Source organism: Seriola dumerili, unplaced genomic scaffold (assembly GCF_002260705.1).
Source record: "Seriola dumerili isolate Sdu_G_001 unplaced genomic scaffold, Sdu_1.0 BDQW01000110.1, whole genome shotgun sequence".
In the NCBI taxonomy this organism is placed as follows: domain Eukaryota; kingdom Metazoa; phylum Chordata; class Actinopteri; order Carangiformes; family Carangidae; genus Seriola; species Seriola dumerili.
The window spans coordinates 2,901,721-2,927,968 of record NW_019174365.1 but is presented as its reverse complement, the minus strand read 5'-3'; the positions used below and the strand labels follow the sequence as shown (position 1 = coordinate 2,927,968).

General features: G+C 41.4%; 4 protein-coding genes across 5 annotated transcripts; 1 reads left to right on the top strand and 3 right to left on the bottom strand.

Annotated features, from left to right (window-relative positions):
- The first annotated feature begins 269 nt into the window (after positions 1–269).
- LOC111223095 (WAS/WASL-interacting protein family member 3-like) lies at positions 270–6,326 on the top strand. The gene is made up of 7 exons (XM_022747124.1): positions 270–368; positions 1,399–1,549; positions 2,756–2,917; positions 3,024–3,743; positions 4,720–4,857; positions 4,958–5,059; positions 5,144–6,326. The coding sequence occupies exons 1-7, from the start codon at positions 270–272 to the stop codon at positions 5,182–5,184; spliced, it is 1,413 nt and encodes a 470-aa protein (XP_022602845.1). The 3' UTR covers positions 5,185–6,326.
- LOC111223523 (peptidyl-prolyl cis-trans isomerase FKBP14-like) lies at positions 5,202–9,655 on the bottom strand. Its single transcript, XM_022747710.1, has 4 exons — positions 9,363–9,655; positions 8,946–9,097; positions 8,335–8,462; positions 5,202–7,600 (listed from the first exon to the last, which is right to left on the bottom strand). Exons 1-4 carry the CDS (start codon positions 9,554–9,556, stop codon positions 7,442–7,444), a joined length of 633 nt encoding a protein of 210 aa, XP_022603431.1. The 5' UTR covers positions 9,557–9,655; the 3' UTR covers positions 5,202–7,441.
- Positions 9,656–10,639: 984 nt separating this feature from the next.
- Positions 10,640–16,929, bottom strand: LOC111223094 (acetylcholinesterase collagenic tail peptide-like). The gene is made up of 17 exons (XM_022747123.1): positions 16,827–16,929; positions 16,592–16,701; positions 16,351–16,470; positions 16,069–16,113; positions 15,915–15,941; positions 14,862–14,933; positions 14,666–14,728; positions 14,538–14,564; positions 14,401–14,445; positions 14,108–14,143; positions 13,956–14,036; positions 13,366–13,462; positions 13,093–13,232; positions 12,869–12,988; positions 12,210–12,339; positions 11,570–11,672; positions 10,640–10,709 (listed from the first exon to the last, which is right to left on the bottom strand). Exons 1-17 carry the CDS (start codon positions 16,927–16,929, stop codon positions 10,640–10,642), a joined length of 1,389 nt encoding a protein of 462 aa, XP_022602844.1.
- A 4,483-nt stretch (positions 16,930–21,412) lies between these two features.
- LOC111223286 (cytochrome c-a) lies at positions 21,413–24,794 on the bottom strand. 2 transcript variants are annotated; one of them, XM_022747374.1, is made up of 3 exons: positions 24,619–24,794; positions 23,930–24,107; positions 21,413–22,172 (listed from the first exon to the last, which is right to left on the bottom strand). In XM_022747374.1, exons 2-3 carry the CDS (start codon positions 24,096–24,098, stop codon positions 22,027–22,029), a joined length of 315 nt encoding a protein of 104 aa, XP_022603095.1. In that variant the 5' UTR covers positions 24,099–24,107; positions 24,619–24,794; the 3' UTR covers positions 21,413–22,026. The 2 variants fall into 2 exon arrangements, with proteins under 2 accessions (XP_022603095.1, XP_022603096.1); XM_022747375.1 differs by having other exon boundaries at positions 24,644–24,794.
- Positions 24,795–26,248: the final 1,454 nt, after the last annotated feature.

Below are 26,248 nucleotides of genomic sequence, written 5' to 3'. Positions count from 1 at the left end.
CTCACTTTGATTATTAAACCAGTTGCTCTTGAACGCATCCTGCACATAGTTACATGTTCAGTATAAGAGTAAAGAAGAATGTGTTTGCGCACTCTAGCATTTTCCTGTCTCCTTTCCTTAATGTGTTTTCCACTCACATATAGCAGCGAAGGCCTTTGGTCATTGAGTGACTCAAGGGCAGGGGTCTATTACTTTTCACACAACAAGAACCATTGTTCTTCTCCAAAGTCCTGCCACAGAGCATTGTGGGAAGAAGAGGAGGACACGGGATGGGGGATGTTTCAGATTTCTCTGGAAAGGATGGAGCGCTTGCTTCTTCCTGTTTTGTGCTGTACAGTGGTGAAAGCTCTTCCTGTTCGAAGAGGAGGGTAGGAGGTCATCGAGTGTATCCCTTTGCACAGTAGCAGCCTCTGACATGGAGGAGGAAAAAAACCCTAGAAGCTGGTCCAGTGGCTGCGGTGCATGAATTGGATGGTGACTATGCTTGTATCCCGTTATAGGGTGTGCATTGTCTTCTGCAGGTATCTGAGGCCCAGGCATGCCGGCCCCCCCTCCACCCCCTCCACCTCCCCCAGCGGCCCCTCCACCTCCACCGCCTCCCTGCGCTGCCCTGCCACAGGTAAGACTGTGTGTTTGTCTCTCTCTAACTCTCTCTCATGCAGTGGTAAACACTCACTTGTGTCCTTCTCACTAACCATCAACCAAACACCTGGAGGGGGTTATTTGCATTATTGATTGAGGTAGTGTGCACACACACACACCCACAGGCACGTACACACAAATACACACACACACACACACACACACACACACACACACACACACACACACACACACACACACACACACACACACACACAGACAGACAGACAGACAGCAGACTCTCAGTAGCAGAAGAGTGTTATGTTTCCACAGCGGGCTCATGTTAGTTGAGCTCCTGCTGCCAGCAAACAAGGCCACACTGCAGATACACAGTTCAGCAGCTCTTAGATGAAGCACTAATATGAAGTCACAGTGGATTATGAGAGAAACAGTAACCTAAGATTACCCTCTTCCCTCCTGTTTCTCTTCTCCTTCCCTCAATTTCAATGTCTTCCCCTACTTCTCTTATCCTTGTCTTTGCTTTCACTGCGCCTTCTTGTTTGTATCTGTTTGTTAGAAGAGATGAGGTGAAGCCAAGGGGCTGATGACATACTGTATTCCTTCATTATGTAAAAAGATTATATACTGTATATCTAACAGACACAGAATAGTTGCTGATTAATCCTCTGTTGACCCATTAATACTTAGTTTGGGGGGCGTGATTGTGCTCTGCTGGTTAGATATAATACATAAATTCTACTGTAAAAGCACTGGTCAAAGTTATATAAAAGTGCTGTTTTTTTGTCCGTGTGACAGTGTCCGTCTGAGCTTCCTAAGCTCCAGTCTGCTGGTGGAGGAGGAGGAGGAGGAGGAGGAGGAAGGAATGCCCTCTTGGCCGACATCCAGAAAGGAACCAGACTTAGGAAAGTCACACAGGTCAACGACCGCAGTGCCCCTGTTGTCGATAGTAAGAGAAACAACCTTAGCGTCCTACCAGAACATTTACGGACACACTGTCTGTCACACACAGGCTGTGTGTTCAGACACTTAATGGTACTCACATGCTGCTGAGTATCACTTACTCATCCACTCTCATAGTGGAAACACATCGAGTTTAATAATGTGTAGAAGCAATTCTGTGATGTATCGGAGTGAAAGCAGATAAGAAGAAGAAATAAGAAATGAGAGAAAGATGGAACAGAAAAAAATGGGAGGTGAGAAGATAGTTTTTAGTTCCCAGGGAACATGTTGTGTCTCTCACACAAACACACACACGCAGTCCAGTGCACACTTCAGGAAGGAATGCCCTATAGCAGATAAGGATGCAGACAAGTAGGAAACCACTGTATACAGTGGCAAACACAATAGACACGACATGCATTGTGTCCCCAGTATATCATAAGCTTAACAAAGAAAGACAGGGAAGTTCTGTAGCATGTGATGTCTAACCTGTTCAATTTTTTCATTTTAAAGTTTGTAGATTGTAAAAGACACATTTCCCCTGTGGATACAATCAACTTAAAATTCAAACTGTGAGGTTAAAGATTACATTGAATATTATGGTTGGTGAAAATTTAGTCACAAACATTCATATCATACTACTACTTTGGTAAATGACTCACAACTCCCAAACTCTACTGTTTAGTGACTAGATAGCTGACGTATGGGCGACCAGTGTATTATAGAAACTTTTAGGGATATGTCCATTCAGTTAGTCAGTGAATCAGCTTAACGTACACAGCTGAAGGCCTGGATGGCGGTCAGTGGCACCTGTTGGTCAGTAAATAGCAGTTAACAGTAACAATGTCAGTTACAGTAAGTGTATGGAGCCAGACCAATGGAAACAGACCACTCTGTTGGCCCTCTGGGAGACCAGGCGATTTGGGTGGGGCAAACTTTACTCATGTTCCTGCCTGACCCATTACTTTGATTATCTTAATGTTGTTTTCTTTCCTGAATGAACAACAAAAATAAACAACTAAATTCTCACGATCAAAAAAAACCACAGAGCACATGCACATTTCTCACTTCTTCTGAATGAATCAATCAGTAAGTGAATGAGTGAGTAATTAAATATGTATAACCTTCCATGATCAGAGTTGATTAATGTATGTTTTTTTGTCCTGTGATTGATACTCACCTGTCACGTATTTGAATGTTTGTTTTTCCCCAGAACCTAAGACCAGCACTGGAGATGTATCCAGCAGCGTTGGTGCTTCTCAGGGTTCATCAGGAGGGATGGCACCCATGGGACCCTCTTTGGGTGGGCTATTTGCTGGAGGGTTTCCTACTCTCAGACCTATAGGACAAAGAGACTTAGCAGGCAAGACTCCAGGTTGGTGCAAAATGTCTTCTTCTTACCAGATGTGTGTATTTTCAGTAACTGTCTCTGGTTAATGTGACCATCCCAATGACTCCTCTCATTCATGTGTGTGGTAAAGTGTCTCGCTCGAGCTCATCAGTGTCCCTGAAGCCGCTGTGGAACCCACCCATGTCACCAGACACAAGCAGCGTCCCCGAGCCTCACAGGACGGCGGAGCACCGGAGCTCCGCCCACAGGACATTTGCTCCTTCATCCTCTGCTCCTCCCTCTCCCTCTCATGGCAGCAGGCACCCACCTCCTTTCGCTGCTTCCTCTCCTCCTCCAACTCCCCCTGCCCATCCCTCTGCTCCTCCTCCGCCTCCCCCACCTCAAGCCTTCATGGACCGTCCAGCCAACAGGCCTCCGCCTCTCCCCTCCTGCCCTCCCCCTCCACCTCCATCTCAGGTGACCAAGCCCACCTGGCTCCCCATCCAGCACTCCCACCACACCACCATGTCCCAGCCCTCTACTCCGACCCCTCCTCCTCCTCCTCCACCTTTCCAACCTTCCTCCTCCATCCCAGGGGACCGCTCCTCAGGATGCTTCTTTCCTCTGCCCCCCTCTCCGGTCCACTCTGAACCTTCTAGGTTCCCAATCCTGCGGGACAGCCCTCTGGGACCTCCTCCCCCACCTCCTCCTCCCCCTCTCCCGGCTTCTTTCACCCCCACCTGCCCATCCACCCTTCCTCCACCACCGCCCAAGATGGCCCCAGTACCGTCCCCAGCCATGCGCTCTCTGCCACCATCATACCCCTGCAATGCTCCCACGCGACGGCCACCTGCTGTGCCTAGAAGTGCAGGTAGGTGGACACTTCTCCTTTTCTTTCCAATAACTTTTCTGCACAACATCTTCTGGTTAAGTATGGTTATGTGATATGTTTTTGACTCATACTCAAACACATAAGCATTGCTAGTAAAATGAGGCCAACCTGACAAATAATGGTGGTTATGTTAGATATTTGTGAGTTTCGTTATTGCTACATAGCCAACATTAGCTTTAACAGCGGTTTACTTACCAGTCTAGAAAAAAACATTGTGAATTCACCATCAAACTTCCTTTACGGGCACAAAAACTGTATCAAACTGTATCTACTGAAGTTAGCATGCTAATCAGTTAGTTCCAGTCTGGGCTGGACCATCTTATCAATTTCCGATACCGAGTCACTTTAGTGTCCAGTCTGGCCCTGAAGAAGTAGCACTCAGAGAACGCATTATAACATTTTGTATTAAAAATGAAATGATGACTGAAGCTCTTGGCAAGACTGGTAAGTAAATAGCTGTTAATGTTAATGTTGGCTTTGTAGCAATAGCTAAACTTACAAATAGCTCCTGTAAACCAAGCTTAAACCTGGAGAGAAACTTATTTAGCAATAACTGCAAGATTTAAAATAATCTAGCTATATAATCATGTAAGACAATGTACAAAAATATGACACAAAAACAAAGACGTGACTCTACACCAAATGTTTATGAGAAACAGAGTAGAAATAGTTTTGAGTAATTGTAGCTTTGTTGCTGTTTTTCTGTGTCTGAAACTATCAAGAAAGTACAGGTTTGAAACTGTGGCAGCTGCTGCAGGTAGTCATTAAATCAAATAGAGTATGTGTTGTGTAACTCTGTAGTTTTTTAGCAACATATAAAAATCAATGCTGTTTCTCTCAGTAAAAACACTGTGGCCTTGTTGTCTAAGTTGGCATTAGAGACGAGCACATCAGATCTGGTTTTTATGTTGTCACTTTGATTGCTGATGTCTCCTCTCACCACCCCCCATGACAGGTGTGGGCCGGCTGGCTCCTCCTCCAGCTCCTCCGGCACGTTCTCCCACCACTGAGTTGTCCACCCGCATTCCTCCCCCTCCCCCTCCACCTCCGCTGCCCCCATCCAGTCTTAGGAATGGACACCTGCACAGCCTGGGTGAGACTCAACATTTTCCCACAACAAGAAGTTCGCAAGATAAAAGTGTCTTACATAAACTATCTAACTATCTCACTGTATCTTCACTCTGCTCTGGCAGATGATTTTGAATCCAAATTCCAGTTCCACCCTGTTGAGGATTTACCTCCTCCTGATGAATTCAAGCCTTTCCCTCGGATCTACCCCAGCAAAGAAAGCAGAGGTAGCAGCCCAGCACCAACTTCACCCATGACTTCTGTTTCCTCTATTGAGTTGTCTTTTAATATCATCTTTCCTCCTCTCGCAGTGAACCCCAAACCACCTGGGATCAGGACACACCTCAGATGAGTCAGGCCTCACCCTGTTCTTCGTCCCCCACACACACAGCTAAAAGACTCTGTGTTCCACTTTGTTCTTGTGACAGCTCATGACAATCACATAATTGCCATGGACTTATTTGGATGCAAGCCCTATGTGTGATTTGTTTGTGTTCAGTGTATAAGTATGTGATACAGTATGCGAGTGTCAAACAGGCTCCCGCCTTATACTGACTATGTGACCTCTGACCTTTTCCAGTGTGGAATGTTTTGAATGTGTGTGTGGAGGAGGATGGCTCTCCCTACTCATACTCATAAGCTGCAGACAGACTCTACACACACACACACACTCCAAGGACAGTGTCTTCCAGTAGCTATATTTAACAAGGCTCTTGACACAGTTTTTAACAGCCTAAGCATTTCAGTATCTACATACGGAATAGAAAATTCTGATTTTATGTCTTGAGAGTTATCAATTTGTCTTGATACATACAGTAGCACTTTTAAAGTCGGAAGTAAACCCACAAACATTATTAAACACCTGGTTTTAAAATAGTACAGCTCCTTTAAAGACAGATGTATGAAAAAGGTCACCCAGCAACAACCTCTGTACAAGGTGATGCTCCATTAGCACTTGTATGAATGCGTAACAACATACTCTAATAATGCTAAATTTTAAAACTGATGCTTTAATGCTTGAGCAAAATGATTCTTTCTGTATCTGTATGTTTTCCTCCTATAGAGCCAACAAGTCAGCCTAATTTCAATTTAAAACTCACTGTGAAAACGGCATTGCAAGTGAACAGTTTTCACTATTCACTCGCACAGCAGGGTATGCTAACTGTGGGGGGGTCATAAATAATTGTGCATACAGTATAGTGGTGCTCATGTGTGTTTATGTGACTGGTTTCTAAGTACCAAAATGATCTACAAAAATGTAAAAACAAATGTGATGTGAAAATGACTTACATTGTGAAGAGTATGGGAATGCATCTGTTTTAAGTTACACAGGTGTTGTCTTTTATAAATTGATAATGAGTGAGGTATAGCATTTCCTGTCTCCCACTGTAGTAACTAATGCTAACACCTGTGAAGACAGTGCCACCTGCTGGTTCAATGTGTAATGTATTACAAGGTATGTCACAAATACACCACTGCATTTTGTTTTAAAAAGTCGACAGTCAATATATTATTTTACGACAGAAACTAATCTGCAAAGTCATTTGCTTATTGAAATAAGTCTTGACACGTCCACATGAAAGAAGCAAAACTCAAAGCTGTAGAAACAGGATGGTCTGGATTCTACACAGCACTGCAGGAACATTTTCTAGTTAAAGATTCATGTACAATATCTCAATACAACCTCCAGCACACTGTGAAAAGTAACAGGTACATTTACCCCCGTCCCTTCACGTGATTGTTTTCTGGGGCATTTATTTATGCGAGTTTGAAAATTAGGATAAAACTGCACATACATTGATGTAATGGATCAGAACTGAACAGTATATCCTTTCAGCACTGACACTACAGTGTATGCATGAGCAATGAACCTTTCTCACGGATAGTCTGACTTCACAGGTGTGAAGTCTAATAACAATAATAATAGCAGGCCCACAGCCTCAGTATTGTGCATAGCAAATGACTGGGACCAATTGAATTGAATGGAGCTTTAATGTCATCAGTTGCACCTGCTTGTCCTGCTGAGAGTCATAATATCCGTTATGAAGAAAGCCAATTATACCCTGAAAAGTCCTTGTTTATTGCTTAATAAAAAATGAAAAATATCTACACATAGTTTAGTTAATATAATAAAACATGAGGATGATCAAGTACCCTTTTCTTTCAAAATGTACCTATAAATGTTAAATTGCATAAATCTGGGAATATTTTATAAAAGAAACAAACATTAGATTTCCCTTGAGGGAACCTCATATACACTGAACTGCTAAAAATCCAAATACAGTCTTGAAAAGTTATATGCAAGATGAGTGGAATGTTACCGTCTACCTTTTGGTATAGGAAGAATTCAAGGCTGTTAAGTTAGAGATGTCAAGATGACAGTGGTCACAAAAGGTGAAAACTTGGTTGTTTGCTACTCAAGGAAGTAAACACACAAAAAGGCAAAGATTTGCTGAGGTGAAATATCACTAAAAGTAGCAAACTAACAAACTCACTGGCTCAAAACCCACTACACACAGCTTTAGGCAAGCAAACACAAAGCTTCTATAAAAAGATGACCTGAGAGAATCTTTGCAATAAACCCTGCACCAAAGTGAATCAGTGAGACTTTAAAGTTCATCATGCTTGTAAGTGAACTCTCTGGAGGATATGAATCCGTCTTTGTTCTCATCCTCTTTGGCAAAGATATCCTCCACCATGTTCTCATGTAGCGTGTCGTTGGGAGGGTAGCCATGACGCTCAAACTCCTTCCTCAGGTATTCTTTGACCTGGCAGATCGAGTAAGAGCAGGACAGACAGACTTCAATTTGATGACGATTTGTAACAAAAACAACTTTTGTACTATGTGGAGACAAATCCAGTTATGTCCTTAGAATACAGGATAAAGAAATGACTTTGTGAAATAGGGAATACTAAATTTTTAACTCAGGCATCTACAGTTTGGTCCAATTCAATAATATCTCTATAAAACAATTTACCTGCAGATTACTTCTATTTTTAGGATATTACTTTTAATGCTTTTGCATCTTATTTTCTCATGTCTTGACATTTCCTTAAAACTTCCAATTTGACTTTATAGAAGATGTTTAATGACTGACAGTCCATGCTGATCTTCTGTTTCAACTACAGTTAGTAATTATGTTTGGCATATATATAAATATCTGGTCTAGTTATTACCTCCATCAAGGAGGTTATGTTTTGACTTGTGTCTGTTGGTTTGTTGCAAAAACTACTGATCCAGGGAAGAACCCATTAACTTTTGGTGTGGATCCAGTTAAAGAGGTGGATCAAGACATATTTAATCTCTTTCTTTAACAATGTGAAAGAGGGCATTGTTTGACATTTTCATCAAATTTCTCAGGAAAAAATGTATGGATCTTGATCTAAAAATATTTTTGCCATAGTATTGAGATCTGTGATTATGTACAGTTTCTTGCAGATCCTTTTACTTAAAGTCAAAGTGTTTGCTGAGGACATGACATAATGCAATTCTTGTCTATACCTCATGTTTGGAGAGTTTCCAGTCATCGTTGAGGTCCATCTCCTGGAAGGACTCATGCGATCTTGGTCCATTTCTGATCTCAAGCACCTCGATGATGAAGGTCAATGTGCTTTCAGGTGGGATCTTACCTGTTAGAGGATAAGACCACAGGACAAAAGGTCAACTAAATCCGAGACTAGATCCAGTCTAAGGATTCCATAAACATGTGTCATGGTCATTTGCTCTTAAATATGTGAGAGGTAAGCTTGAATTAAGTTGTAAGTCATGTTATACATCACTCAGTTTTTGTTCTCATAGCAAAGGTAACAAAGGTGCAGAAGAGACAAGATAATATTGGTTAATGTGGTGTGTGCTTACCAGGACAAGGCATACTAAAGTTCACATGCTCCAAGTTGAGAAAAAATGGACTAATATTACTGAATGAAACCTTCATTCAGTGTGGGAGTCCTAAAAAGCCATTCAGAACAAGACAGATTTACATATAAACATGCATAATATATTTATATCACATATTGTTTACAACCACAAGCATTTCTAAGAAGAGAGTGCAATGTATCTGAATAACAGCATGCAGTCCGGTGTGCATGCATATGGACACAACACTACAGTACCTTTCCCTTCCTTCCCATAGGCCAGGGCTGGAGGTATGACCAGTTTCCTCTTCTCTCCAGCGCACATGTCCTGCAGACCTTTATCCCAGCCTTGGATCGCCTCTCTGATGCCCAGTGTGAACCACATTGGCTGCTTGTCACCCTGGGCTCGACTGGTGGATGGTAGGAAGAAGTTTATATCTCAAAACCGCCCGACCTTTTACATTGTTGTATCACGTGACCATAGGTAGCAGCGTAACCAAGGAGATTCATTACACGCGCGCACTGATATGAAAACAAGCAGTGTCACTGATTTTAAAAAACAATTTAATATCTAACTTTGATGAATTCAATAGCTCGCATTTTTCAGACTGAGGAAGACGAATAATACCAGACTACTTCCACGAAAACAACGGGTTGTAAGACTGTCAAACATACCTCGAGTGAAACATGGTTCCATTATCAAAGTATCCCTCATGATGCACCAGCAGGATGTCTCCATATTTTGACTTGCGGTGGCAGAGAAAAGGTCTGTACATAACTTCTATGTTTACCTCAGCTTCAGGCAGCTTTCCCCCGCTGACAGACGCCAGCAGGGAGGAGCAGAGCCAGCTCAACACGGTCAGCAGCATGCCGTCACACTCAGCGTTCAGGAGAAACAACAGGATAAACGCACAGAAAGCTAAAAAAGTTTGTTACAAAGGTGCAAACCCAGAATCGAGGTGTGCAGCTGGCCCTCTACGTGGCAGTGACGTTTCATCATACAAGTTGATGCAGAGCCGTTTCCTCTAATTGGTTGCTTTTCCTCTTTAACCCCGCCCACAGACACTCCCACTTACAGTCCCCATTTGGTATCAGCTGAATGAGGACTCTTGAGGTGTAGACCTAATCTTTATTAGTGTACAGTGTTTTATGAAATTTACAGTCATGCAGGCAGATTAATCACATTTTCCTGACTTCATTTGGAGTCATCTTAATGTAATAGAACAGTTTCTTCATGCTGCCAAAATAATCAAAGGTATTTTTTTTTGCTGTTGTTGCAGTATGACATTCATTTTCCTCCTGTCGGATTATTTGGACATTCATTTCTAGAGGTCCACACTTTGGCTACTACATTTACAGCACCGGTTAAAGCAGTCTGCTGTGCACCGAAACACATTTACATGCAATATCACAGCACTGCACTACATAAATATATGTTTTCTAACACAGTGCACAGAAATAAACACATTTACACACCCCTGATTTGCATACTACAGTACATATTGTATCAATAATATCTCTGCCTCTTTTGGAAAAGGCTGTTTTTTTCTCTCACTACAAAAGAAGTTCAGAACACAGCTTATTTCTGCATTAACAGTCAGCAAGTCATACACATTGTAACTATTTCATTTGTTACAATCATTAAATGTTTCGTTAAATGTTTCCCACCATCAGTGTTCATAACAGTGCTGCAGCCAATGGTGTGACAGTAGCAAGGAGCTGCTCTCTGAGGCCAGTAAAAGAGATAAACCTCCGGGGGGGGGGGGGGGCAGTCGATTCAAAGTTGGCTCCCATGACTATTCATGGCTCAGAGCAACCACAAGAGCCTCCCTTAAGTTCACTCTCAGTCCATCACTTATTTTTTAAGGGGTGAGACTTCAATAGCAATCTGAAGTGTAATCCCCGTGATCAGAAAGAGGAATTGCAAAGTTGTTGTTTTGTAACTTATCAATTCAGGTGAAGTACTTGCAGCCAGTGGAATCAATGAGGCAAGAGTCGGTGCATCGGAGCTGCCCAAAGGATCTGCAGAAGACATGGAAAATGACTTATAACAAGTGCAATTATTGCATTAAGTGTATACCTATAGTCAAACTCTGTATCTACCCAGGTTATGCAGTACGCCTCCCAGTTTCTACAATTAGTTCTTATCTGAATTAATAGGTCAACATTTAGGAAATATACGTATTTGCTTTCTTGCCAAGAGTTAGATAAGAAGATTTAGTGCGACTCTCATGTCCGTATGATAAATACATAGCTGGAGTCAACAGCTGTTTAGCTCAGCTTAGCATAAACACTGAAAAGAGGGAGAAACGGCTAGCTCAGCTCTTCCAGTAAGTTAGTGAATGCCAAGAGACAGTCTAGCACATAACCCCTTGTAAAATGGGGAGATGCCATTTTTGCACTTCAGTTTAATACAGAATAAACAAACAAGTTATATTTTGTTTTTATTTTTTTACCGGGAGTTATGTGCTTGAGCTGGAGTGAGATATAAAAAAGGCAGATTTGTTTATTTTTACTTCTGGACATCATCTAGCTCTCAGCAATTAAGCATATGTGTATTTCTCAACGTGTCAAACTACATCTCAAAACATAACTTTAAAACATACAGAGATTTAAACATCTAAAACATTGTGCGATAACTAGTGCTGGGACATAGCTTCAGAGACATTGCAGTAAAAGTACAGTAGTTCATTGAAGTGACCTTTACAATCCCCAGATGGGCGCAGTATAAATATGGTGCTGATTAAAAAGGAACCGCATTGTGCTATCTTGGCATAGAAGATCTCTGTGAAATGCTGACCTACAGTAGCAAGGTGTACCCAAGTAAATGGACACTTAGTGTATGTTTATGTATCCACTCTGACAGCTGTGACTGAGCATACCCAGGAAGATAGGATTTGCAGGTCTGATAACCAAAGTCCTTCCCATCGCACTCCTCCATGCCTTCATGTCGGTAGCCATCCCCACAGTAGGCCCACTTACAGTCTGAAATGACGGGAGGGAAGGAGATGAGGAGAGTGTTGTGGCAGACGTAAGAGAGAGCAAGGGAGAGAAGGGAGAGGGAAGACATTACTAATTGCTTTGGCACTCCTGTGTGTTTCAGTGATGCCAATACAGCATTTTCTTGCTAATTTAATTGAACAGCCAAGAAGAGAGTAGTGAGAGGATGGCAGGAAAAGAGAGGGAGAGATTAATGAAAGATCAAGCAAAGGTTTCACATTGTGTACTGCCTTTATCCTCCGCCATGTGAGCTCAGACTCTGTGGTGTGCTGAAGTAAGGCTCTGCAGGGCATCTCATGAGCAACTGTGTATATGACAGCATGATGTTTGTGCAGCAAAAAGCCTAACCTACTTTGTAGTTAAGAATTTTTAGAATAACATATAATAGGGTCTTTTAAAAGCAGCTTAAAATTGCCTGCATCACTACAATCACTGCCTGCAGATCATTCTTTAACCATCTGTCTTTATCTTTACATAGCTGGGCATGTGTTTATGGATGAGCACGGGAAGGATGTAACTCACTCAGGCAAGCGTCAGTGACAATCTGGTTTCCATCGTCACACTCCTCTCCATGCTGGGGCTGCACCTTTCCGTCCCCACACACACCTACTCTGTCTGGGACTTTCTCTGTGGACTGGAACGGCTGGAAGGGCTAGATGAATTGTAAAGGAGAAAACAAGCGTTGACTTGACATTTCAGGTACACAGAGATGCTAGACACTGAGGTTTTGAGGTTTGCGGGTGAAAAGATGTCAAGGCATCCAGGCTAAAACTAGACTTAAGTAGGTGGGAAAGGTTTATGTTACCTGGTACATTTAGTAGTAGCAGACATTTATTAGCTTTTTCAAGAGCTTTAAACTCATAGTATACCCATATTATGACCAGCTAGTTTTTACAACGGAGCCATCTCCATGAGCAAACTCCATCTACTGTGAAAATGTGATGTAAAAAGCTAGAAGGTGGACCTTGAGTTGAGATTTTTAAATTATTAATTACTGTTTGCGAGTTCAAAAATACACTTTCATGCTCAAATTTAGCACAGTTTTAGCCTTGATGCAAAGTTGTGCTCTGTAAATGTTGCAGCCAATGTCTGAAATATTACAGCTTCCACCACCAGCAGTTACAATATATATAGAGTTACAGCTCAGTATTGCAATCACATAACACTGTAATAGGTGTTACCTGTATGGGCTTCCATCCATCTTTATCTTTAAAGTACAGCATCCTCTGATCCTTCCTGAATGCTATTGCATTGTCCATATGAAGACGGCCCATCTCCTCCTCACTGTTGACCACAAATATCTACGAGCAAACAATGACGGCTGATGAGTTTGTGATTCATTCAGTAATGACACACATTCATTTTGGATGGTAAAGGAACTTATAGTGAAGGAACAGGGTCTTACTGCAGGGACTTTATTGGGGCCACTTCTTTGTGTGTAGCTTCCAAAAGGAGCATTATTAGCTCCAAGCTTGGTGTCACAGTCACATTGACCTGGCGGACCTGGGAGACCCTTCTCTCCCTTTTCCCCCACTAGATAGAGACCTGCAAGAAAAACATACATGTCATACAAAGGAGGGTGGGTAACACACACATGCCTGCGCCTTACTTTGATATTATATCAATAGCAAACTGAGGGTAATTGTGTATGAGTGTGTATTTGATGTGTATGAGTTACCTGAGGCAGGTGGACCAGGTGGCCCAGGCTGACCGTTTGGACCTGGGGGACCTTGGGGGCCCATGACTCCTGGGCCTCCAGTCTGGCCCTTCACGCCCTGTGCAAACCAGGAAACATTACTGTATTAGAAAATACACACAGGCAGACACACACACACACACACTGAAGGTGACCTACATGCCACTGCCACTTGTGCATAGCTGTGATAATCTGGGGAAATGGGCGTGTGTACGTGCATATATAAATGTGTAGGCTGAGAAGACTAAGACGCCAAAGGCCCCACAGCCCCAGCAGAAGTCTAAACTTAGAGCTAGAAGTAAAGCTGAGTTACTTCAGTGACAGAATTAGCCCGTGAGCGGACATAGCTTTCAGCTTTGACTCAGTTTATAGAATGAGGAGAAGCATGTGTCAGTGGCCACACCAAGTTTAAATGATGCTGTCAAGATGTGTGAAAAATCCGATGCCAACATGCATCTTACATGCAAGCCCTGGCCTACTACATGTCAAATACACACATGCAATGAATATAATTTAGAGGGAGACAACAACCTTGTGCTCTTGTCTACTATTCTTCTGTGTCTTTCCCTCACCTGTTTGCCTCTCTTCCCAGGCCGCCCAGTCGGTCCTCTCTTCCCTGAGACTCCTGGTTCTCCCTTTGGTCCCTGCTCACCCTGGGAGAAAAGCAAAATTAAGCAATAATCAGATTAAATGAATCAATCAGTCATTATTAAATATATCTTACCTTTTGGCCAAGCATCCCAGGCAAGCCAATGGAACCCTAAATAGAGACAAAATGGGAGCCTGACATGAGAGAAGTCCTTCCCTCAGCAGAGCAGGAACTCATAAAGTGTTTAATGTTCATATAATCTGGCTCTGAGGCTGACCGTTTATTAAAACAGCTCAAAATGTAAAGACCTGAAAGACGGTGTCTCATGAACCACTTTGGATTCCAATCAATACTTGAAGAAGCTATTGAAGACGATTCCACTACCTAATCAAATGATGAGGACCATATAAGAAACATTTCTCTCAAACCTTATCGCCTTTTGGTCCTGCTGACCCTGAGTCTCCATGAGCCCCCTTTTAAAAAAGAAAAGGTAAAGGTGAAATGTGGGATATAATAGTTTAGTAGTAACAAGCAGTTACTATAAAACATGGGATTCTGAACTTACCTTTTCTCCTTTGTAACCAGGTAAACCCTGAAAAGACGGATGAGGAATGCAACAGCAGATCAGACAGAAGGAAATCCAACACGAGTCCAACATGATTGTTTGCATGATGCTGTGAAATTGTGACTAACCTTTGTCCCTGGTGGTCCCCTCAGTCCTGGTAATCCCATGAGTCCTGGATCCCCTTTCTCACCCTAATTGAAAAAAGTAATACCATATATACTGTCTGTGTCATATTCTTGATTTGTGACATACCATATACCATATACCACACCAGTAATGAGCCTTTTTTTCACAAAAATCTGTTCATGCTTAGAGGAGATTTACCTTGGCTCCCTCTGGACCAGGCCATCCTGGTAGTCCTTGTTTCCCCGGGAGGCCTGGAGCTCCTGTGCGACCCTACAGAAAACACAAACCAGTACTTGGTGAAACTATTAGTGCTCATTCAATTCTTAACACAGAACCTGCTGCAAAAGTGTCATTAAACTGAACGAGTTTGTGGAGGACGCCTACTTCCTGGAATGTCTGTGGGTTGCCAGGCACCTTCCCTCTGATGCTTGTTTCATGTTTTAATAAGGATAAAACAAGTTTAGAAAGTGTCACAAACAAGTCAAACTAACTAACTATGATTTCCTAATGAGAGAGGACGAAACCTGGCTTGCAAAGCTTTGACAACGCCACTGAGATTTACCAGTTAGTGGACAGGAATAAAGCCTTAATCGAGATCACTCTATCACCAGTTCCCTGCAAGCAGGAGAGCCAAATATATTACACAACAGCCTCACATCTTGGTGACACCTGGGCGAGTGTCCCAGAGCTGCTGCCATGCTAGCAGAGTGCTCTCATTTAGCTGCCTGTCATTAAAACAGCAGCCTATAGAGATACTGTGGACCTGCTGCTGTGTGGAGTGATTTATCATGGAGAGCAAAAGCACTTAGGGAGATTAAAGTGCAGAAGTGCAGTGCTGGAGAGGCTGGATCAGCAGGACTGGAGTCCAGTACGCGGGCTAATGGAGCCAGGCCAAGGAAAGGAGGAGAGAGAGGAGAAAAAAGGAGCAGAGGAGAAGGAAAGAAGAGGGGGAGTGATATAGAGGTGAGGAGCAGGACGATGGACAGGAGACATCCAGGGATGCGATCAAGCTTTGCTACGTGGTTACAGCGGCCACTGAGACTTATGTAGCATGACCCATTTAGCAGCTGCAGAGGATATTCTGAGCACATCAATAGACAAATCACATCACAGAGATTGAGGATGCGTCGAATGGACAACAGAGACAGAGAGAGGGAGAAATCCAGATTGCATTATTCCAAGGACATGCGAGATGGACCAGAGAGAGATGAGCGAGAGAACAAGATATGCAGGAGAGGAGGAGCAGCTCACCTTTGACCCAGGCCGTCCAATTTCTCCCTGGAGGAGGACAAATGAGGGGAGAGGAGATGGAGCACTCATTAGAGCAGAGAAGAACACAATGGCACGTGCAAAAAATACCTCTTTAGCAAAATACATTAGAGACATATTCACAAAAAACACACACCTTCTCCCCTTTTGGTCCTCTTATGCCGGGCAGTCCACCATGACCCTGAAAAATGACATCAAATTTATATACAGCTCACATATTCCCTACTGAGCAGTATATGTGGAGAAAAATCAATACTAAAAAGGTCATTGCTTGTTTAACAATATTTCCATCCACTGCCTTAAAATGGCTGCAACAGGCTGATTACACAATTTGATGCAATCAAGACTAAAAAGTGGTGCAGCTACTAGCTGAGGCTTACAAAAGTGAGTAGTATTTCATCTTGAAGCAAGGCCTTACCTCTGGACCCCGGGGTCCAGGAGGTCCTGGTGGTCCAGGTGAACACCCTGGTATCACAGGTTTTTCTCTTTGCTGGCCCTCTCCTCCAATTACACTTGGTTCTAAAATGCCGATACCATCCTTCAAAGACAGACACACACACAAACAAAACCAAAGAAAGTAGGTTTTCAATCAGTGTGTATATGAATGTATGTATATGAGGGTGCATTATGCAAGCCGGAGTGTGATTGTGAAGACCCACGGGGCTGCCTCGCTTCCACAGCTGAGGCGGTGGAGGGAAGAGCGGTGGCGGAGGCGGTGACATGAGGCAACAAGGGTCAAACCTCATCGGCTCATCCAGCGACCTGAGGGCTGAAAGGAAAACAGAGAGCAGCATGCATCACTGGCAGCTTGCTATGGTGAATCACAGCAGTGACGGACCGTTGCATGTGTTCAGTCAGTCTTGCAATCCACTCACACACAGTTGGATGTCTTACCTGCCTGGGCTGAGAGGATGCTGTCCATGTAAGGGTGATGGGATACGGTCCATGCAGGACAAAGAAGGATGTGGAAGGACACTGCAATTTTGACCAACTCCATTCTGCTGCTGTGCTTTCCCTAAAACGCACAACACAAGCTGTCACACACACTATTTATACTGTCTGAGCTTAATGCACCTACTGGCAGCTGCCACTTTCTTTTCCTTAATCTGTCTTGAGGGTGTCACTATTTCATCACTCCCTCACTTTAGTCCTCTTAAGCCCTTCTCTCCCTCCCTCTCCTCACAGCATAATAAACTTGTTGCAGCTCCACACTGCAGCAGATGCAGCCACCGCTGTAATTCCAGCTGTGCAGCAACCTCCCTCAGCCCTAAGACAGAATCATAGGCGACCACTCACCGGTAACAATCATATCAGTAAGGCTGTCACATGTTCATTCAAACAAGCATTAAGATCATTCTCACATTTCATTTGATGAATGCAGGTCAATTAGTACATGTCGGAAATCCTTAAAAATGATAATCCCGTGTTGAACCACGTGTTTCGCAGAAAAGATGCTGCATCGGTTTATGGCTCACACCCCTTTTATTTTAATCTGATTAAATGAAATGTCCACCTTGTCTCAATATCCTAATCATACAGAGAAGCAATGTCATACACATCCATGACTTGAAACGCACAACATCCCCCTTACCTTCCACTTGAAATTGTACCGCACTTGCAGACGCGCAGTCTATGTCTGGCGCTCCTCTCACCTAAATGCAGCGCGCGGTGTGCAGTCGCACGGACCGTGACTCCTCTGACATTTGACGTGCCGTAGCCAATCTGGACCACTAATAAATCTGATCCACTTATCGACCCGCTTCTTTCCCTCCGCCGGTCAATAATACAACAGTTGTGTGGAGGGAGGACCTTCTTCTCCGGGCGCCAAATGCCCAACAGAGGCCACTGACTGGAGCAAAGACAGCGGTGACAGCAGCTCAGTCCCAGCGGGTCTGGATCAGAGGGACACTAACACTCGTGTCATCTGGATCGACTTCAGAACGGCAGGTTGAATGACTGGGATGGTTCTGACACTTCAAGTCTGCATGCTTGCACTCGCTTGGCACGTTTTATATCCATAGTGATGCTGATGATCTCTTTAGCAGTGAAACGGCGCCCTCTGCTGGATATTTTACTTCATAACAAAAATGAAATCATTATTCCATAGTCTTGCATAACTTCACTGTCCATTACAAACTCCAAACTCCTAAACTCCCAAAACCTTATATATTTATGTCCGGTAATAAAATTAATATGACTATGGATGGCTTTAAATTTAACTATATCGCTGACAAGTGTCACTTTTTGATTTGCTGAATATATCAATAACTCATGTCACTATAAAGGCCTGCTGTATTCATTATTTAATTCTCCATCTTTATAACGCTGTCTTAAAGAATCATGTTCTTCATACTGGTCCTCATTAAGTGTCATTAAGTATTAATGCTCAAGTCAAGGTCAAGGTATAATCTGGAAAAGTAATAACAGTAAAACAGCAACTCAGTAAAAACATTACAGGCAAGCAGTTGCACTCAAAAACTGCTGGGTTAAAAAATAACAGCAACCTTTACTCCACTGCTGGGTAACTATGGGACAGAACATGCACTGGGTTTGTTTGACCCAAGTGCTGGGTTTTACCACTTGACCCAAAATGTTCTTAATTTGCCCCATACTAGTGAGTGAAACTCTATTGCTGGGTTGTTTCCAGTCTCATCCGCCTTGATACTTTAACAACAACAACAACAACAACAACAACAACAACAGTATACTATATAACAATTATGTAATATACATTTAATGACATTTTACAAATGTTTTGCAAAATTTAGTTATTATTCATGAATACAAATGTACATAATATACTCTGCATGCTAGGGAAATTTCCAGGCAGTGCTTGGTGTAATTGATGTCAAATATCATGAAACAAACATCTAAAGCCCACAGTGAAGAGTCTGTTTTGATGGTGTGTCCTAATGGTATGTCATCATCTCATCTCCAAGGTACAAAATGTGCAGGAACGGTGGATTGGTCTCTGCATTTTGTAAATTCTCAACCCCTGTTAATTAGGCTACACATCAGTCACTTAGTGTTGCAATACAACTGACATTTAGTTATCAGTATCAAAATGCAGAAAAAAATGTAGGATCACCAAAAACCACTGATTGCAAACATTGAAAGCAAAATATGGCCAAATGCAATTATGTGAAAGGCAAAAAAATTAAATTTGTATTCAAACTCAAGTTATTTTGAAATAGTAGTTCTGACTTTTACTATTTTTAATATTACTTTAAACCCACACACCCATACACAGCTGTTGTGCACACACCAGATCTTACAGGCATTGTGTTCAGTGAATACATTTTTTCACTGTTTGGAAGATCTTATTCCTGATTACACAGGAAATGAACATTCTTGGGGCTGATTAGAAGGGCTGTAGATAAAACATCAGACCAATGTGGCCATCAGTAACTTCACTCATGCCGCTGAGTGCTGCCATACAAATCAGTTCCAAATTAAATAGTTGGCTACTGGCCTCCAATAATCACTAGCAAACTTGAAAGCAATAAATATTAACCATGATTGTAAAACAAAACCCACATGAGAAAACTGTAAATGCTAACTGAGAACAAGAACACTGAACTGAGAATGAAAGAACTAAACCCTGAAAGAAAGACGGATCTGAGAGTGAAAAAAGCTTGATCATGTTTCATATCAAAACAGGACAAATGATTTAAATTTTCTTGTTTCTCCTTTAGATTTTATTCTTCCCTTGCAGTCTCATTTACAATTTTTTTTGTCTTTCTAGCATGTATTCTATAAGTTACTGGCATTTTATCTTACCATTAGAATTTAAAGTTTGGAGCTCATGCTAGCCTCGTGTCCAAAGGTTAGCTCATGCTACCCCTTGAAAAAAGCAGCTAATGCTAGCCTTTGAATGCAGCTAATGCTAGCATCATGATTAATGTTAGTGGCACTGCATTACTTAGCTTCAAGCTAGCCTTGTATTCAATAAGTTAGTAGCTAATGTAACTGACATCATTTTTTCTTACCATTTAATTCATGAATACCAAATTGGGGAGCTAATGTTACTGGCACTGTGTAATGTAGCTTAATGCTACCCATATCATTAGCTAAAGCTAGCCTTGCAATAATCAGAGGTTAGGAGGCGCTAAAACTATCTTTGTAATGGTGATAGCCAGAAGTTAGCAGCTAATGTAACTTGCACTTACATCTTGTGTATGAGTGTGTGTATGTATACAGCAATTGTGAGAACAGAAATCTCATGCTTTGTCTAGCACTAGAAACACTGAATATGACAGGTTTGTGGTTAGCATTGTGTTTTGTTACATTTACCTTTCACTGTTCCATATTGGTTTAATCTGAACGATTTGATTCACCACACTCACCATGGATTCCAGGAGTAATTGAAGGGGGTGGCGGCCAAACACTTCCATAGTTTATCCTCTTGGTGATGTCATCAATGATGTCATGGGTCATACCATGACTTTGACTTGGTCATAAGTTTAATATCTACTGTGTAAATAAGTATTTGTCTGATTTGGAGCAATTGTACATTGTTGTTGTTTGTTTAGAGAATTACAAATTACATCTTGTTTGTACTGTTGATGTGTACTGATAAAAGTAACTTTTGTCAATTAATCTTTTTAAGTGACATTTACTTAGATCCCCTAAATAAAGTTTGGTTTTGCCCAGGCTAGTTGTTCGGTAGAAACAGGGACTATATAAGCAGTTGTTCTGAAAGAGAAAGACGTATGAGCAGGTGTCAGGCGGTCTGGTGGTGGTATGGCCAAAGTTAGCTTCTAATATTATTAAACAAGTTTCATTTTAATAAGAAAGGTATTTTTAACGGCCAAACTTGGCAGCTAATGTTATTAAAGATATATTTTATTCATATACTGTAATTAATATAATGGACACTTCAGCAGCTTACTCAATTTTCTTCACAGTGTATTCACTTAAGAATCATTATTTTTTTTGTCATTTTTTTGTCTCATTTGACCTAACTTCAAAATTTTTCGTAGGTGATGCTGCCCGGTAAAGTAAGTGTAACAGTTTTATTTCAAATGAATTTTGAAATTCTGATGACCATAAATTAACAGCTAACATTACTGAAAACGTTTCATTTTAATTGGAAATGTATGTGCAATGGCCATACTTAGCAGCTAATGTTATTGAAGTTGTTATTGAACTTCAAAATATTTTGTGGGCAATTCTGCCCACAGAGTGCAGGTAACTGTTTAATTTCAAATTAATATTGAAATTGTGATGACCAGAATTAGCAGTGAATCTCTGAACGCAAGATTGATACAGATAATTTGACAACGGCCAAGCGGGAAAATTAATGAACAAGCAGTTGGGACAAAGTAAGCCAGGTTGCCAACAACGAATTAAACCCTTACAACCCCTTTGACCCAGCATAAGCAACCCAACAATAGACCAAGTTTAAGCATGGTTCTTTAACTAAAAACAAACTGTAAAAGACAAATCTATCTGACCTTACTTTTTTTTATGTGAAAAGAAAATGTGTGGGTACAAAACATATTGATTTTAAAGTGCTTTACACCAATAAAATTCGATAACACTCAGTGGCTTATAAAAAAAGAAGGGGAGATAATGTAGTCCGTTCAGCACAGTTTAATACAAACACTTTATCAAAGTTTACCCATTTTTATACCACAGAAGAAAACTATATGTAAACAGAAATATACTTAACAAGTAGTAAACATAATGTAATAGAAAAATAAGCTTAAAAAACTGTTTTGTTAAGCGGTAAGAGTTAAAGTGGCGAAAATGCAAAGTGTGGGAAACCACAGTTTCTGTGCAAGTGGCAGTAAAGTTTTTAGGTAAACAACTTTCTAAACTGTTTTTAGAAAAGTCCAGAGGAAGGCTGCCTCTTTAAAAAGCCCTGCTGAGAAGTGCCTGCAAAATCCTTAAACTGCAGGAATAATAATTAAAAACAGCCTCCTACACACAGCGTGGCAGCAATGTTGTAATGTAACAAAATGTAGTCGTATAAATATTGTAAATTATGAACTCAAAATTAAAACAAAGATCACACTTTGTTATTTTTCTGTCAATGTACAGTGTTTTTCCTCTGTCCACAGCTGTATGTGGGTTCTATGTTGTCAGTGTATTAGGAGGTGGCGTCCTTTAAATAGGCTATAATATCCTGTCTTTCCTTTTTCTTTCTGATCCCACTGAAGATCATCTTGGTACCAGGAATGTACTTCTTTGGGTTTTGAAGGTAAACATTCAGAGTCTCCTCGTCCCATATGATGCCTAAAACAACGAACATACACGTTAAAACATGAGAAGGCTTGCATTATGTTTTCATGAACATTACTGTATTTGTCACATATCTGCATTCTCACACATCTAATGATTGTATTTAGGTTTTATTGCCTCGTGTTAGGGCAAAGCTCAGTCACTGCCGTCCTGCCTGTTCAGACCTGCTGTTCTGTAGAGTGGCCATGTAAATAATTCAGTTCATGTAAACCTGATGCACATTCCTCCTTATGGAAAATGGTAATTATAGCCTAAACTATTGTGAGTAAGTATCTGGAGACAAAATGTTCTTTTTACTCTAATGTAGATCATAAACCCTTGAATATAAAAATTACTAATTGAAATCAGTTGAGGAATAAAAACATTATAGAGCTTTTTTTTATCCAGACAAGCTGCAGTTCCTCTGTTTACTTGGGTTTGTTTACAGGTCAGTCTTGCCTGGGCCAATATGGCGGCAACGTTGATGTACAATCAGTAGCCAATACATTTATATGTCTATGGGTCTGGGAAAAGATGATCTATAACTTTCTGAACTGTCTCAGGTCTAGTCTCTCCAGTCAAAGCTCAAGCTGCTCCACTTAGCGCTCCCTTTTGAGGCCAGGGGAACTACCGTTGTGTTGTGTGGACATGCAACATTTTTTCTGTTGCATTTGTTTGAGGATTTGTACGTTTTTGCATTGTCTCTGTATTTGTAGCATATTTACTTTTAATGTATTGGTTTCGGCTTCCTGCAGCACATTTTTTCACTTGCAGCACATTTCCATTGTATTTGTTTTGTATGCATTTTTGAATCGGCATCGTTTCTGAATTTGCAACACATTTCTCCTAATTGAAGTGTTTTGGGCTGCTGCAGCGCGTTAGCCCTTGTCAGCCATTGAAGTTCCGTCTGTCACGTATAGGAAATACAAGAACCAAGCTGCTTTGCTGCACTGCAGGAGTAACTGTGACACATTTATTGCACATACCTGAATATTCACATTTCTCTTATATTCATGGGAAGAAGAAAAGACAGTATTTGACACCATGTTAAAACAATTGAAAACCAAACAAATTAATAAGTATATCTCATGATGACACTATTTCTGCTTCCAAGAATAGAGAACATTATGGGGAGCAAAATTGCCAAGACTTATAATGGATTCTCATAAAGAGCCAATACATACAGAGCATATTCACAGCAGCTGGGCCAATGAATAGGTCAGTGGGCATCTTCAGTCTAGTCCATGAGTTTAACAATTGTTTGGGATGTACGGAGCATACAACTGCATACTGAAACTTGAACTATACTGAGAGTTGTAGAGCAATTTCATGGTGTCGGAGATCATGACGACAGCAAGTAAAACCTTTTTTCTCTGGCATTCCAGGCTGCAAGTGTCTGTGCATAAGTGAAGGCTCAGACACCATTTGGGGTAATGAAATATTTGCTCTATTGGTTGGCTATACAGCATATGGTGATCTATTACAAGTAACGGTGAGGTAGCTTTGACTCTTCTTGTCAGTCATGAGCAGAAGCAATCAGTCTTTTGCATTAATTGATTAACTGACATGAATTGATCTTTTGAGATGATGTCTGCTCCATATCAATCAAGGGACAAGTGAGACAACATCCTGGATGCACCTGTGCTCTCTTTGGTTTCTAATTTGCCTATTTTTGCTTTAGCTGCATCAGTTGCAACCATATAGTCCATAAATCAACCAAGCAGTCAGTCAGACATCTTATCTGAGGTGTTCACCACAACAGTGATTCATACCTTTATCAATGTTGGCCTGTGTGTAGGAGAAGCCGGTTGCCTGTCCTGTCCTCCTCCCGAACAGACCCCACAGGTTGGGTCCCACCTTGTGCCGCCCCCCTTCGTCCACTGTGTGACACTGGGAACATTTCTGCACAAACACTTTCTTCCCTTTCTTGATGTCCCCCATGACCAGCGGCTGGTGGGGGAGAGAAAATGATGGGAAACAGTACGAGTTACACTCAGTCATATCAGTCTACAGCAATACATGAAGTTAGTGGAAAAATACCAATGAGACAAAACGTTGGACACAATGTAGCTCAGGGCATTTCAAAGTTACCCTCAAACTTCCGGATTGCTGTTTAAAAAGTTATGAAACATTTATTACTTAACTAGAGAGAGAACAAGGGAAACGCAACAGGTTTCAAAAGATTTAAAACAAAAAAGCGTTTGTGTTGTCAAGGAAATACGGAACACCAAGTTTTTCATTAGTCTGGATGAAACAGAAAATCGCTGTCACGTATAAAAAAACGTCAACTCATTATTACAGAAAACATTAAGAAGGAAAGCACAGCAGTCTAGCCTGCAATATATAATTCAACACAGACAGAGGTTACATCAGGATACAGCGACATGGTGTTTTCGTCTGAAGAAGACGGTGAAAACACAACAAACAAGCGTGATCTAACCAAAGATAAACGTGACCGTACCTGAGGTCGAGTAGAGCTTCCTCACCTTTTCTGAGGCAAATCTCAAGTTTCGTTATTGCTTGTTGTCTCCAGCTGCCTCTCCTTGTAAACTCGTTTGTGGGCTCAAAATCCGGGACAGAGCAATTGGGTCGGATTAAGTAAAGGCGTGATAATGTCACATTGAGTAACTCGGTGAAAATGACGGCACGACGACGTATGAGGTCACACCCATTTCCAAAAATGTACGGGAATAAACCACCGGTGTAGCCGTAGCTATGAAATAATTTCACCATGAGTCATCTTTACGTTTTAGGGCTTTGTTAGGACGGGATCAAACTGAGCTGAGGTGCTCATGTAACTGGGTGGAAGTGTTATGTACAGTATATTAGTGGTGGAGCAAGTTTCTCCTCAGTGAGGTCTGGTACACATAATCTACAGTGCTATAGACACCTGTGTGACTCATTCCTATAGTCCCCTCAACCTGAGACCCTCCCAACACACCTCCCCTTGTTTTAGATGTTTTAGGGCCATGATGACACATGTTTTACATTTAAAACAGATTGTTAGGATCTATGTAAAAAATTACACAGAACATTAAGTAGCATAATAAGATTACCTCAAATCCGTCATACTTGACCCTATAAATGAAATACATTATCTGCTCAAATATATTGACCTGACACACCTAAATGGATTGCAGTCATAATTAATGATGTGATTCACACCTGTGCTTTTCCTGCTATGACATGTCAAAATATCTGTTGTGCAGAAGGTGTATCTGTTTTGTTTTCATTATGTCATATTTGGTCTCTTGTTGAGCAGATCTCCATATAACACACAGTGTCACTACTGAGGACAGATCACAAATGTGGAGAATTATCTCCTTCAAATCTGTTCTCAGTCATTATGTGGACTACACTGAAAATGTTTGTTATATTATACTTTTCAAAAATATCCACCAGTTTAAACGACTGATAGATGCCAGTATCCACTGTGTTAATAGGCCACTGTGTTAATACACAAGCACCTCATCCGTCCTCTGACCTGGCCAGCAAGAGTCCTGCTTCATGATTCATGTTGTCCAGCACCTTGTGACAGACCCCTGAGCTCACTTCAGACTCAGCTGGCTCATCTGGACAGACTTCAGATGGACAAAAACATGTCACAGAGAAATAGGACAGAGGGGAGCAGAGGGCAGTGCAGTCTTAATTTACCTCTCATTGGTATAAAGGTACAAAGACAGAGGGCAGTATATTCTAAGTATTTTACTTGGTGTTTTAACTCCCTCTAGTGGTGTTTCACTGTACTGAATAAACCCTGCTCAAGGCTCTATTTTTCCTTCATGGCAGTTATAGTGTGTGGTGCACTACATATGGCTTTTTATAGTAGTTACATATGGTTATACTTTCTAAGGCTTATTTAGAATATTTATTTTATATTAATTTTGTTTAATATATTGATGGGTATTATGGCAGCACGGTCTTGTTAGGATACTTTTCTTTTAATCCCATCATTTAAAAAGCACTTGTCGATCACTGGTCACAACAAGGCAACTAAGCCTTGCTGCATTCATAGTGTTTCACTGGGTATCAACAGTTTGCTGTTTAGTGATGCTCAGTATTCATACACACCTGCAGTTTGCTTGATGGTT

Coding starts and splice junctions, on each gene's coding strand:
- LOC111223094 (XM_022747123.1), bottom strand. CDS start 16,929: ATGGAGTTGGTCAAAATTGCAGTGTCCTTCCACATCCTTCTTTGTCCT. Junction 16,114..16,350: donor CTGGACCCCGGGGTCCAGAG/GTAAGGCCTTGC, acceptor GTCATTTTTCAG/GGTCATGGTGGACTGCCCGG. Junction 11,673..12,209: donor TGTCACTGACGCTTGCCTGA/GTGAGTTACATC, acceptor CCGTCATTTCAG/ACTGTAAGTGGGCCTACTGT.
- LOC111223523 (XM_022747710.1), bottom strand. CDS start 9,556: ATGCTGCTGACCGTGTTGAGCTGGCTCTGCTCCTCCCTGCTGGCGTCT. Junction 9,098..9,362: donor GGAACCATGTTTCACTCGAG/GTATGTTTGACA, acceptor ACCATCCACCAG/TCGAGCCCAGGGTGACAAGC. Junction 8,463..8,945: donor CTATGGGAAGGAAGGGAAAG/GTACTGTAGTGT, acceptor ATCCTCTAACAG/GTAAGATCCCACCTGAAAGC.
- LOC111223095 (XM_022747124.1), top strand. CDS start 270: ATGGGGGATGTTTCAGATTTCTCTGGAAAGGATGGAGCGCTTGCTTCT. Junction 1,550..2,755: donor CAGTGCCCCTGTTGTCGATA/GTAAGAGAAACA, acceptor GTTTTTCCCCAG/AACCTAAGACCAGCACTGGA. Junction 4,858..4,957: donor TGGACACCTGCACAGCCTGG/GTGAGACTCAAC, acceptor CTGCTCTGGCAG/ATGATTTTGAATCCAAATTC.
- LOC111223286 (XM_022747374.1), bottom strand. CDS start 24,098: ATGGGGGACATCAAGAAAGGGAAGAAAGTGTTTGTGCAGAAATGTTCC. Junction 22,173..23,929: donor ACAGGCCAACATTGATAAAG/GTATGAATCACT, acceptor TCGTTGTTTTAG/GCATCATATGGGACGAGGAG.